Below are 13293 nucleotides of genomic sequence, written 5' to 3' on the forward strand. Positions count from 1 at the left end.
CATCCCCTGGTTTTGCAGGTGCAGTCAGCAAACAGGCTGTACACATTTGTCAGAGTCTTTAAAAAATTTTCAGCAAACACTTAGCTCTGTGATGGAGAGTGAACAGGACTCACACATGAATGATGTTTTAACTTTTTCTTTTAAGCTTAAACTAAATGTTGGAAGCTTTGACACCACAGGAGTGCGCTGGTGAATCAGTCTGATAATCGGTAAGAAAGAATTCACAGTTACATCCACTGAGCAAGTCTTTCAGTAGTTTTAATGCCAGTTGAGAATTACAACTTCCATTTAAAAATTACACTTTTCATAAATACACTGACTTTAGCATTAAGTATCTTACATGCCACTGTATTGTATTTGAAATACAATGTAAACATCTCCAAATGCTGGCCATCTCATCCTTGCCTGTGCAGTTTTTGGACACTTGGGAGAGGGGCGGGGGATGTGAGGGAAGAAAGAATAGATGAATGAAAGAAAAATGCACCCAGAGTACTTTGGCGGGTGTTCCTGAGTTAGCCATAGTACTTGCACTGGTTCCAAGATCCCTGCTGCTCACTCTAGAGAGGGAACTTGTTCCAGCAGAGCACGTGTGTTCTTGCTGTGCTGTGCTCGGGGTGTTTGGCATTGTAAAGGGGTGAGTGGTGAAGTGAAGCCACATGTTCCTGAGGAAAACACACTGCAGTTCCTTTGGACATGAATATTAGAGGGGGCTGTACATTCTGGGATACTAGCAGTACTGCTGTTTGAGCTCAGGGAGAATAACTCATCTCCTTTTACAGAACGGGAACTGTACCCACAAGTTACTTGGGTGAAGAAGGCTGATCCCAGCAGCTTTAACTTTATTATCCTGGCCTCTACTAGGACAGTTATAGGCTGCATGTTACATGCATCTCTTCATTGAAACAAGGTGTTGTTTGTTAGCCAAATGAGTAACCTGACCTGTGCAAGAAGCTGAGGAAAAAACTTACCCGCCTTTTCCTAAAGCCAGGAAGAGATTTTTCAGTCTTGCTGCTCAGTTACACCAGGCTCCTTTTGGAAACAGCTTTAGTGGTGAGTAAAAACTGATACTACAGCATAGAATATCACAGATTTCTGCTTTAGATGAATTAATACTAATGATGGGCTAATTCTTTGGCCTAAACCCCGGCTTTAAATCACGGTTCTTTTGGGAAATAAGGGCCTGAGCCAACACTGGACCAGCCTGTTGCAAAAGTGTTCAAGCCAACTTCACATAGCTTCTCTTCCTAATTTGGGTCTGCGTTACACAGACCTGCAGCAATAGAGTTGGTGCGTAAACATCCCTTACAACTGGACAGTAACAGGACCATGGAGGTACAGTTCAAAAAACAACACAAAAGAAGACACAGCCTTGGACTTAATCCCTTGTAAACAGAAGAAAAACAAAATAGAACTGTCCCCCTTTAAACCATCAATGAGCAAATCGGCAATAATTCAAACCTGGAGTTACTTGCAATATCCGTGGCTGGAGTCTGTAGCAGCAGCCCCCAGGCCGGTATTTCCACAGCTATGGCACCTCTCCTCACACCGACACGCCGCCTCTTCTGGTGTTAACCCACAGCTCTGCCCAGGCTGCGCTTTCCAGAGTCTCTCCTCGCCCCCGCTGAGGTCACACAGCCCCGTTCTCTTGTCTGGGTTTTTGTACGGATGCCCGCGAAGTGTTGAGGGACGGGGCCAAAGTGCAGAGGAACCCAGCCAGCAGGGTGAGGCCCAGGCCTCCCCAGGCACAGAACATGGACCAGCCATAGCCGTGACTGATGTCCTCTGGCAGCCCGTAGACGTAGCGAGGGTAGCGTGACAACTCAAAATTGATCCCAGCTACGCACGTGCAGAGAGAGATGATGCAACAGGTACCTGCAGGAGAAAAGCAAGAGGGTTCTGCAGTGCCCTCAGATTTATTAATCTGATTGTTTCTGGGTTGTTTTTTTTTTTTTTTCATTTGTTTAGTTCCCCTCCTCCAGCCCAGGTATTTCAAAAGCTGCACATTTTCAAAAATACAAGTTACACCTTTTCCCTTCCAGCCCATCTCTTTTAAAAGGCGGAAAAAGAAATGAAAAAGAATGGCAAATACACGTGACTAGAGCGTATCTCACACACCAAATAATCAATACTGTCTTAGCTCCCTCTGTTACTGCCTAAATGTCAGTCATCTGTAGCTTGTTATGCAACAGATCTCCAAAGGCTCTATGTCCAATGATGAATGTCTCCTGTGGAAAATAAGCAGCTAAAAACCAGTTCTGCAATGCTCACTCACTGCTTGCTTTCCTCTGGGAACTTCCACACTGCTGCCAGCTGTGGTGCCAGGGGCACAGACTCAATGGTACTGCCTTGTGCTTTTTCATCAAAGTTTTGCTACAGCATTAACTAACTGCAGTGTGTTATCTCTGTGAAACCATAGGAAAGTTAAAGGCAACTCTTCTGGAGACAGGACAGCTGAGGCAGGGCTCAAGTTCTTCAGAATGCTTTTTAGTCACTAAGAACCTTGTCTAATTATCTTATTAACGGGGAAAAAAAATCACATCTTTTATGGAGTTACTACTAAAGTACTTTCATACTGACCTTGCCTAAGTACAGCTGATCCAGGCTGATGTCTACTCTCCAAAGTATCCACGTTAACAAAAAGGATCCTGTCAAACTGAGACAGTAATAGACCCAAGGCTAGGGTGATTTTTTGTCCCTGGCTGTGGGTCTAAATACTAATGACATCTTACTGCTGACAGCATGCCCATCACAGCAAAGCTTAAGTGCAGAAGCACACAGAGGGTTCCCAGTCTACTCATTCCACTTTGTTCCATCACTGCTGTGCATTAAAACGTGCAGCTAAGCAACATGTAGAAGTGATCAGGGACAGCACAAGGCTAACTTCAGCCTTACTGGCTTCACACCACAGCAGCAAGCTGGCTTCCTGTGCATCTTCCCACAACACTTCTGGAGAAGATTCTCGTACAGCAGGGGAAGATTCCCCATTTGCAACGTGGCAACTAACTACTATCACAACTGTTTGGTTAATGGACAGAAACACTCTTAGGCCATTGTGTTCCTCACTTGCCTCCATTACAGATGCTGACACCTGACCTCTTAGGTAGCAGCTTTGCCTTTCAATTAAGAAAAAGATGAGCAGCTTCTGAGAAGTTGCCTATTTATTGCTTGCAATTTAAGAATCTGTATCCTTGCAACATCTCAATAGCTTTTTGGTGCATTTCTTGCTGCTGTGCTCCTTTCAAGAAAAGAAACAAACTCTCCTTGTTTTTCAGCTGGACAAGCAAAAGTACAGATGTTGTTACCAAAAGATGTGAGCATCTTTGAGCAGCAGAAAGGTGCTGTACTTACTTTGTTTTTAAGATTCCCTAGAGAAATCTATGAACTGAGTTGTCTGACAGGAGCAGCAAGCTGTATGCAGAGCAGGCAAGAGGACTGTGGGCACACACCAGCTTTCCAGAGCAGAAAGCTCATGTGCACATACAGCAGGGTCCTGCCAGGTGCCAGAAGTGGCACCAGGAGCCGAAGACAAGCAAAAGGCTCTCACCTCCCATTAGGAAGAGCAGTCCAGCCACGTACTGCATGAGTTCCTGCTGTTTGCAGCACCCCAGCACACCGATGATCCACCCAAACAGGATGATGGAGACTGCCATGCCAATGAAGCCAGCTGTCATCCTCCGAAGATCTAAGACAAAACAGAAAAGCAAGAATAAAATGAAGATGGTGGCACCCAAACAGGACTTGCTCTTGCTAACATTTTTACTTGCATGTGCTCCTCCTGTAGCTTCCTTGATAGGCATCTTGCACAGCATACTGAAACTACTGGTGCTCAACCAGCCAGCCTCCCTTCAGCTGGGCACCATGCAACTAGATGGCATTCCTTTGCTGACCAAGAGCAATTCTAGTAAACACATGCAGTGCAGCCAAATAGTACTGGACAGAAGGGGCACATTATGAACTCTGCAATGATTTGCAAACGTTATCACTGCAAGAACTGGTGTGCACGTGGTTTTTATGCATTTTGGGGTGAGTGCTGAAAATAGAATTAAAAGAAAACACTGAAAATAAGAGGGCAGGTGGCATGAGGTGAAGATAGGAATGATGGGAAGACAAGCAGACAGAAGATCAATACAATATGAAGGGTAGAATTACAGTAACAAGTTCTTAAAAAAAATGCTGATACAAACGGTACTCATCCATAACACAAGGGCTGTTTTTCTCCCCTCCTAGTTCTGTCTATAGATTTCCCTCAGCACTGCAGCTCACATAACTAAGGCCATAAAGAATTATGGGAGCCACTGCAACCAAAGAAATACATGGAAATACAGGAATAGGAAAGCCTGACTAAATCATGGTCATCAACAGGCTACAGGTCAGTCATCTGTGTGGAAAAGACCAGGGCACAAGGCAGCCTGTGGGTTGGGACAAACAGAGCTGTTCCCTAAAAGAGAGTTCCCTTGTGTCAGAGAGCTGTGCCAGATCACCTGTGTGCATGCAGAAGAACCACAAGCTCTTTACAGGTTATATGGTGCCACAGTGCCTTGGCTTCAAGCCAGCTAGAAACAGTCTAACCTCAAGAGATCCAGAATACAATTTTGTCTAATGACACACTGCAGTTTGGTATTCCTGAATTCCCCTGCATAAACCCTTCCACATCTTAAGGCCTCTTCTAATTATACTCTCGTCTGCTTTCTCATTCTCACTAATAAGTTAGGGACCAGTGACAGATAGGTTTAAACACCTCACATGGTAAGACATTTAAGGCAACGAGTCACCCAGCCTCGTACTCTGCTTTGAGTTACTTACGGAGAGCATGCCACTCATCCTGCCGGATGGTGTTGGTGATGTTGATGGGTAAGTTGCGTGGCAGAGAGCTGGAGGTGTAGTGATACTTTACAGCAGTGCAGCGCTGAATAACTCCTGTAAAAGAGACACCAGTGTGAAACAGAGCAAAAGCCTCATGCCTCGAGCTTGCTACTGAGGTGGCTGGCCCAGCAGAGCTCACATAGGGGAGTACCAGAACAAATGCCATCAAAAAAAGAACAGCTTACTTCTAAGTCTTTGGGGACCTGGAGCAGAGGTAGTCCTGCTACAAAGAACAATTGGAAAAGGGGAACCCAGATAACACAGGCAGGCTGCAGGAAGAAAAGCCTGAGGGTCAACAGTAATTATAGTCAACAGTAATTATAACCACTAAAGGACCCATTAGCTTCCTAGGGGAACTGGTATGACATCTTTGGGATAGCTGGGGAGTCACGAACATGTCAGAACACCAACACGACTTTTCTGTCTCTTAAGAATACAGTCGAATCATTTTTTGAAATTTCTGAATAAAAGTTGGAAAGTGAACTGAGGTGGGGGGGGGAATTTCAATTCACTCCAGTAGTCATTTGCTCTTCACTTTACCTCTAATGACCAGTAGCACCCTGTAGGCTTGTTGTCAATATAGCTTTAATGAAAGTGTATCCCTGCTACAAATATGGACCTGTATACACTCTCCTCTTGAAAGGGCTTTTTACTTCAGAAAACAACCCAAACCAGTGAAGATACTGGGGGTGTGAGGGAGGGAAAGAACAGCCAGAAAGGTAATAAAGTTGAAGAGTACAAAGAGCTCCCAAACAGTGGTTACAGGTCATCACCACCACTACTTGAATTCTGGAGCAGAAGAATCATTCAGAAACAGCTGACCAACAAGCTGGTGGACAGTCACTAACGGGGAGCTGCAGTCTCCAAAGTTCACAGAAGATGCTAGAAAGCCCAAGAGAAGAAGAAATTAGTTTTGAGTTGCTCCTTCAGCCATGGGAAGTAGGACTTTGTTCTTTAACACCAGTCACTGGGACAGCACCCAGCTATTCCTGCAGAGCCCTGCGAGGAGGAAGCTCCTGCTTCCCAAGAGTGGGAGTTACACACACACTGCTCACGCAACTCCAGTGAGCAAGCTGAGCCTCCAGGTGGGAAGGGGACCTGAATCCCCGCATGCTAACAGAACAATGACATTTATTACTTAAAGCAGAACAAGCAGATATGTAAAGAACACACCCCAAAAAAGCCCAAAGCTAGATTTCCCAAAGCCTCTGAGCACCAATACATTGAAAGTAGGCTCCTCAGCTGTACTGCCACTGCCTGGTCTGCGTTCTTACAATAGCTTACATGTAGAACAAAGTAAGCCGCCTCCACTTTCTTACACAAATTTGCTTATTCAGAGGTTTTAAAATAACAATTCATTCTGCCTCTGGTTTAAAAACTTTCTTCCTCCCTGTTCTCCAGAATTCAAAGTGCCGATCTTACAGATGTAGCACATAAGCCTATATTAAGCATGGCTGCAAAGTGAAGCGCTCAGACATTGGAGAATCCCCAGGTTTACACTGCTCACAAAGCTCAGCTGTGACCTCTAATCTACAGGCTTAAAGACAGCTTTGGGTTCTGCCACTAGAAACCATTTTTTCCTGTAAGATTCCCACTTCTCTGAGAGTGCAGAATGGTCCTGCCCAGGTGTGAGCCAGGTGGCCTCTCACTGGGGTCCCTTTTCCAACTTTTTCAGAGCTGACACATGTAAGAGTTAAGATCAGGTGAGCAGTGAGGGTGATCTCTCAGCTGAGCATAACCCACTTTCTCCCACAAAATTACTGCATGCATCCAGGCAATCCTCAGTAGCCAAATTTTGCATCGCCTGTGACTAATTCATGCTTCCAGTTTGCTGAGTAAGGCTTAAGCCTAATGCAGAGACAATATGCACCCAGATGCACACAGGTACCCCACGGACTGCATTCAGTGCATTTTTCAATCTCGAAGTTATCACAAACTCAAACATATTTCAAAGGTGTCCTTCAACATAAACCTTCATATACCTTAAATCAAAGGCTACCAGACAGGGACAGCATCCTGCTCTCCATTTCAGAAATCTCAGAAACCTGCCACCAAAGTAACTCTGCTTCTCTGCTTTTCCCCCTCCTTGCCTTTATTTATTTATTTTTTCTAGTAACAGACCGTCAGCACAATAAGAAAACCTGCCAAAATTGAAGTTTACCTTCAGGCAAGAGCTTGAATAGCATGGAGTACTGTGGTGATCAAGGGCAACAATTAAGGGGAACTTTGGGTTTTTTGGCACACAAATAAGTTGAAAAAGCAGGACAGAAGGGAGCTGTGCTCAAGAGATTACATTATCATACTGCATATGCAGAAGAAAAAGGTTGCATGGCATCCTAATCCTAGCATTCCTTAGAGGCATTGTAAGAACATTCTGAAAGTTGTACCGTCTGTGCTATTTTCTTGATTAAAAAATAAATACAAGAAGCAACGAGCTGCTGACACCTTATCATGGTTCTATGTTTGTTTTTTTGTTTGTTTGTTTGTTTTTATTTTGGGTTTCAGTATTCCACATCAAAACATCATGTAGTGTACAGGGCATTAAAGTGTCACTGCCCCAACTCCAAGTACCTATCCCTGTACATTACAGCAGTCACGGGATCTGACCCTTCCGGGTGGGGGGGGCGCTCTCTTGCTGCCTTGCAGTGGGTGCTGGAGGGTGCTTTCCTAGCCATTCCAAGCTGTTCAGGTTTGACTCGGTCCCGGGAACTCTCTCTCTCATCTTGTCTGATTTATTAATCCCAATTTCAATTAAATTATATATATTATCTTGTATTCCGTGTTATCTTGTATTCCAATATTATAGTAAGATAAGTTTTCCTCCATAGACTGTTGCCGCTGTTCTTCTCCTCCCTTCCTTCTTTCCCACTTTTGTGGGACTGGGGTGGAGGGGGGGGAGGGCAGAGGCCTGTTGCCCCTGTCACAGACATTGATCTGGTCAACTCCATGACACACCTCCATGGCAGACTGTCATTCCTTTAACTCTTCCAGTTTCTCATCAGCTGGGAGGACTGGGAGCACAGACACCAGAACGATGCCATTTTCCCTTAAGGGCCTCGTTACTGCCACAAGCTGCCATGTTCCTGCACTTACACATCCTTTGGTTCTTACCTTCTCAGCTACATGAGGCTACTGAGGAGTTATTTCTGCCCAACACATGAGATGCACCATTCCCATCCCAGGGCTTTTCCAGAACAAGCTACGAGGAGCTGTAAACCCTTTCAGATGATCAGTAGTGACCAAGAATTCCTTCTATTTACTGTTGTTAAAATGCACGATGTTCAAATGAACCCGCCAAGTAAAGCAAGGCACCCTATCAGAACAGAGCTTTCCTAACTAATCATTTGCTACTGCCATCATTTTGCAAACGGTGTGCTTTTCATTTAATAGACAAGACGCTAAACAGCACCTAACAAATCCCCACAGGATCTCCCTCCCTACAAGTTCTCCAAGCAAAATGTTTTGGTTGCAGTCCCACATGTGACCCACACACAGCACAGGCCCTGCACACCAACACTCTGAACTCAGGTTCCATACTCACCGATCCCCCTGCACACACCTGGCTTCCCTGCCACACAGCAGCTCCCTGGCTGTTATCTGCTGCTAATTGCTAACCTCTGCTTTCCCTTTGTCCACTATTTCTTCCTTTGCATTTTAAAGAAACACCCACACATTTCTCCCTTCCTAGATTTAAACACTTCCCACCTCCCAGTTTTGCTCTGTGTTTCTTTAACTCACAGAATGGGCAGGGTTGGAAGGGACCTCAAGGATCATCAAGCTCCAACCCCCCTGCCACAAGCAGGGCCACCAACCTCCCCATTTAATAGCAGACCAGGCTGCCCAGGGCCCCATCCACTCTGGCCTTGAACACCTCCAGGGATGGGGCATCCACAACCTCTCTGGGCAGCACCTCACCTCTCATAGTAAAGAACTTCCCCCTGACATCCAACCTAAATCTTCCCTCCCTCAACTTAAAACCACTTCCTCTTGTCCTGTTGTTATCTACCCTTTCAAAGAGTTGATTCCCCTCCTGTTTAGAGGCTCCCTTTAGGTACTGAAAGGTTGCAATTAGGTCACCCTGCAGCTTCTTTGCTTCTAGTCCTGTCCCTTCTTATTTCTTTTTTTTTTTCTTTTTTTTTTCTGTTTCTAACTTCAGGGAAAAACAAGGCTCAGGCACGCACATATCTGACCCTTTGGCACAGCCCATCTCCTTCACACATCTACTGAAAGTTGAAATGTGCAAAGACTGAAGGATCAGAATCCAAAGCTGGAAACTCTGTGTAGTAGTAACTCCTGCTTTTCCCCTTTAAAAATATAAAGCAAAGACAGACACATATATAAAAGTATACATGCCACTAAAATGCTTAAGTTTTAAACTTTCCATAGAACTTGCTTTGCATTTTGGCAGCACATCAGTACTGGGCGACAAATCCATGGAGTTATCTAAAGGGGTAAGGGCACTTATTAACTTATTAATGGATTTAAGTAATTTATTCCAGACTCAAGAGATACCCAGAAAAGAAACCTTATTCCAGAAATATTAGACAATAAAGAGTAGAAGCCTTCATCAGAATTACCACTGGACTCTCACAACATTGTTTATCCCTGCCACTAAAAGCCTACAAAAATCTCCAGTTCCAAGAATAGAAGGCAGCACCACACATCACCAGAGAGCGAGCTGCAACCTGACAGCTAATCAAAGAGAAAGTAGGACTGCAGAGGTGCAGAGCAGAGAGCTTCAGCTCACACTCGGGAGAAAAGCCCATTTGGAAGGCACAGATCCAGCAGCACTCCTGAACCAACAGCAGCAGCCACACCTGAGCACCAGCTGGAAAAGGCTGCTTAATAAGAGCTGCCTGAGAAAAGAAACTACAGCCAGAAGAAGGAAAGGCTGCCAGTGAAGCAGGTCAGGGGAAGGGATAAGAAGAATCTCATATCTATTTAAAGAACCGACTCATAAGAACTATTATTAATAATTTTCCCCTATATGTAAATCTTTAAAGTAGCAACGCAGGCAAAGAATAGAAGGGAAGTGAGGTGTGCAGACAGAGGTGATGTCTATTATTAGCACAGCTGAAAAAAAAGAAAGTAGAAGGAAAACCTTTTGCATTCAGAGCCCCCCCAGTCAAACACAGCAGACCTAAAGGCAGATCAGTGCCCTCACACGTGCAGAACGCTGCCCCTCAGTCTGACTGCAGCGGAGTAGGGAAAATCCCTCAAAAGCAAAAGTACTGAGGACCAACCAAAATGGTATCCTTCCATCCCTTCCACTCCTTTCTTCATTCCAATGGGAGCTGGAAGCATTTGGTTTGTGGTGAAGCAGAAAAACATTTTACATTACAGGGACAACTGGGAGAATGAAATTAATAAGCTGCCCTTTAGCAAAACGAGATCAACATGGAAATGAAAATGCTTAAAATTGATGCTAGGAAATTGAATAGAGGAAGCAGGTAATCACACAGCACTAGGGCACGGGTATCCAACATTTTGGCTTGCCTGGGCCATGTATATGTAGGCTGCTCCAAAAGTAATGCCTGCTGCTTACTTCATGGAAATGACAACAGATACAACAAGCATGGTAACACTGTCTGATAGAGCAAGTTCTCAGCTACAAAACTCTATGTTTTTAAACATAGGCACGACTATTAGCTCAGCATTTCTGCCAGTGATGAACAGAAGCCTGCATGCCACGCTCATAAAAATCTACACCAGCAGATGTGACTGACTGTTCCTGTCACCACTACTGAAATGCACCACCCACTGCCTCACTGTGCTTACATCTGCTGTTTGGTCTCCAGAAACGTTCAACAGCAAGCATCAGTGAATGTCAATGGGTGAAATGTCGTCCTCATGGAGGAATCCAATGACACACCTTTGCTTTAAACGCACTTTCATGTCAGACTGCATTCTGTCAGACTGCCCCTCTGCTGCCAGCTGTCACACAGCAACAAAATGTAACAGAATACTGGCTGCAAGGTTCAACCTGTACTGCCATACTGCCAACATGCATGTGTTGTGGCCCAATAAAATAAAATAGGAGGCATTACTTCTGGAGCAGCCCTCATAATATATATAAGTTAACTATGCTATACGTAAGTAACAAAACATTTTTAATAAAAAAATACTAAAACCTAAAAAAAAAAAAAAAAAAAAAAAAGGACAGCAGCAGAACTGAACTGTAAAACTAGTGGGCTATTGCCTAGTTTTTGTGAAACAAACTAACACATCAGGCTAATCTGATTGCAGTAGCTGCAACTCCTAGGGAGTTTTCCAGGTTCTCAAAAAATACTTCTCATGAGATTTTATTTTTCTTGTGCTTTATCCTTGAAAACAGTTGTTTACAATTTGTATGTAATACCAAGGAGTGAGGACACGAATAGGACACGACTGTGAAGTGAGGGGTATTTCTCTCTGCTAAGGTATGGCCTACAGAAGTCCAGGAGAGAGGCATGATCACATTTTTTAGTTGAATATCTGAGTACAAATCTATACCTTCCATTTAAAATTTTGTGGGTTGCGTATTTATACTGACTGAAAATAGAGTTACAAATACACAAAAAAATTGCTTTTTTTTTTTTTTGCAATCTTAAAACTAGTTCTCAAATTCCTTTCTCACAATGGAAAGCATGGCTACATATGTTTTGCTTTTCACAGGACTGTGAAAAGTCCCGTGCATCAAAATACATAAAATTATCAGTCATGATTTCAGTTTCACATTGCACTGTGCCCCATGTCTTGCTTTCAGCCCAGACAGGATTAATAGTACAATGAAGTTTGCTTGGTGCTGAGTGACAGCTGCGTGCCCAGGGCCAGACCACTTAGCAGGGCAGAGCCACTGCCATTTGGTGCAGAGCAGAGGCTGGGCTGCATCGTGAGCTGTGCTGGGCTGCAGGCTGGACGTGCCTGCAATAGGGTTTCTAGAAGTACCAGTCACCGCTGTGCACTGGAAAGAACTGACAATGACAAGCTGTGCTGCACAGTGCTGGTCTATTCCTCCTCTGCTGCACTGGGTTGGCGTCACAGTTGGAAGCCACTGAAGAACTGCTCATGTTTTCTTAAGATAGCATTTCCATTTTGTGCTTCAGTGGAGGCACTTCTCCCAACTCCTACTCTCCCTGTGCCAGCAGGTACCTGCTGGAACAGTAGCTCCTGTTATTTGCCATTAATCACCTACAGCATTTTTTATCCTAAGCCTTATTTACAAATCATCTATTGACCTGTATCATCGTACCATCCATCCCTGGAATTTCATTCACACACCACAAAACACCTGGCTTTGTGCTGTACCACACCAGCATTGGATTCACAGCTTTCCTTTCCATCAGCCCCGGAGCCCTGCGTGACACAGACACGCACATCGGTCACAACGGCGGCCTGCTCATCCCTCATCCTGCATCACTGCAGTGACACCAAGACCCCCACACCACAACACCTCCTTTTTCCCTTGCCACAAACGAGACCGTACGTTTCCCTGCACCGACGACAAGACAGGGTCAGGGTTAGGAGAACGCCGCGGCCCGAGCACCAGGCCCAGCAGAGGCCTACGGAAGGGGCTCCCGAGGCCGCGGTCCCACCCGGCACTGCAGCACTTAGAGCGGACGGGGAGGCACAAAGCGGGCCGCAGCAGAGGGGCAGGGCCGCCCGGAGCCGCACCCGCACGGCGCCCGTACCGCGGCAGCGCTCAGCACCACGGACAGCACCTCTCCCGCTCCCCCGCCCCGCACCTTTCCGGATGAGCTCCTCGCTGTCCGGCTCGTAGCCCGCGCGGTGGCAGCGCCTCCAGAGCCCCGAGACGGTGGAGTTGAAGCGGCGGCCGCAGTGCGAGTCCAGCGCGGCGGCGGCGGCAGCCGGAGCGGGGGCCGGGGGCCTGCCGGGCAGCAGAGCCCGCGGGGGCCGAGCGCGGAGCGGCAGGTGCGAGCCGGGCGCCGACATGGAACCGGGCGGGTCGCTGCGCTTGTGGCCGAAGCCGCGGCAGCGCTCGCGGTGCCGCCTCGCGTCCGTCTCGTACCAGGAGTCGGTGCCGATGGCCACGGCCAGCAGCGCCAGGGCGGCGGCGGCCAGGAGCAACCCCGCGCCGCTCAGCGCCTGAGCCGCGGCCGCCATCTTACCGCGCCGGGGGCGGCGGGGGCGGGCGCTTCATCCGCAGCGCGGTCGGGGACCTCGCCCGCCGCGCCGCCCCGAAAAGGAATCGGGGCCGGAGCCCCTCGCTGGCGGCGGCGCGGTTCGGTGCGGGCTTCGAGAGCCGCGAGGGCGCGGCCGTCCGGGAGCTTCCGGCGGCCCGCCTGGGCGCTTCGCCTCACCTCGCCTCACAGCGGGGCGCGAGGCCGCTTGCGCGGGGCGATGGGCAACGGCCCGTGAGCGTGCAGCGCCCCGGGGAGGTGCGGGCGCGAGCGGCGGGGGAAGGGAGGGGGGAGGAGACCGGCACCGCAG

At 47.0% G+C, this 13293-nt stretch overlaps 1 protein-coding gene across 1 annotated transcript; it reads right to left on the bottom strand.

Moving 5' to 3' along the window:
• Positions 1-237: 237 nt before the first annotated feature.
• LOC122175731 (transmembrane protein 178B-like) lies at positions 238-12966 on the bottom strand. Its single transcript, XM_042863619.1, has 4 exons — positions 12588-12966; positions 4804-4917; positions 3545-3682; positions 238-1872 (listed from the first exon to the last, which is right to left on the bottom strand). Exons 1-4 carry the CDS (start codon positions 12964-12966, stop codon positions 1628-1630), a joined length of 876 nt encoding a protein of 291 aa, XP_042719553.1. The 3' UTR covers positions 238-1627.
• Between the last annotated feature and the right edge of the window lie 327 nt (positions 12967-13293).

This window comes from Lagopus leucura, unplaced genomic scaffold (assembly GCF_019238085.1).
Source record: "Lagopus leucura isolate 7727_CA_CO unplaced genomic scaffold, USGS_WTPT01 Super-Scaffold_1, whole genome shotgun sequence".
In the NCBI taxonomy this organism is placed as follows: Eukaryota; Metazoa; Chordata; class Aves; order Galliformes; family Phasianidae; genus Lagopus; species Lagopus leucura.

What these genes read in the sequence shown, in the direction of transcription:
- LOC122175731 (XM_042863619.1), bottom strand. Translation starts at nt 12,966, where the DNA reads ATGGCGGCCGCGGCTCAGGCGCTGAGCGGCGCGGGGTTGCTCCTGGCC. An exon ending in GGATGAGTGGCATGCTCTCC is followed by an intron (nt 3,683 to 4,803) that starts GTAAGTAACTCA and finishes GTTTTGTCTTAG; the next exon opens with ATCTTCGGAGGATGACAGCT. An exon ending in ACTGCTCTTCCTAATGGGAG is followed by an intron (nt 1,873 to 3,544) that starts GTGAGAGCCTTT and finishes TTTCTCCTGCAG; the next exon opens with GTACCTGTTGCATCATCTCT.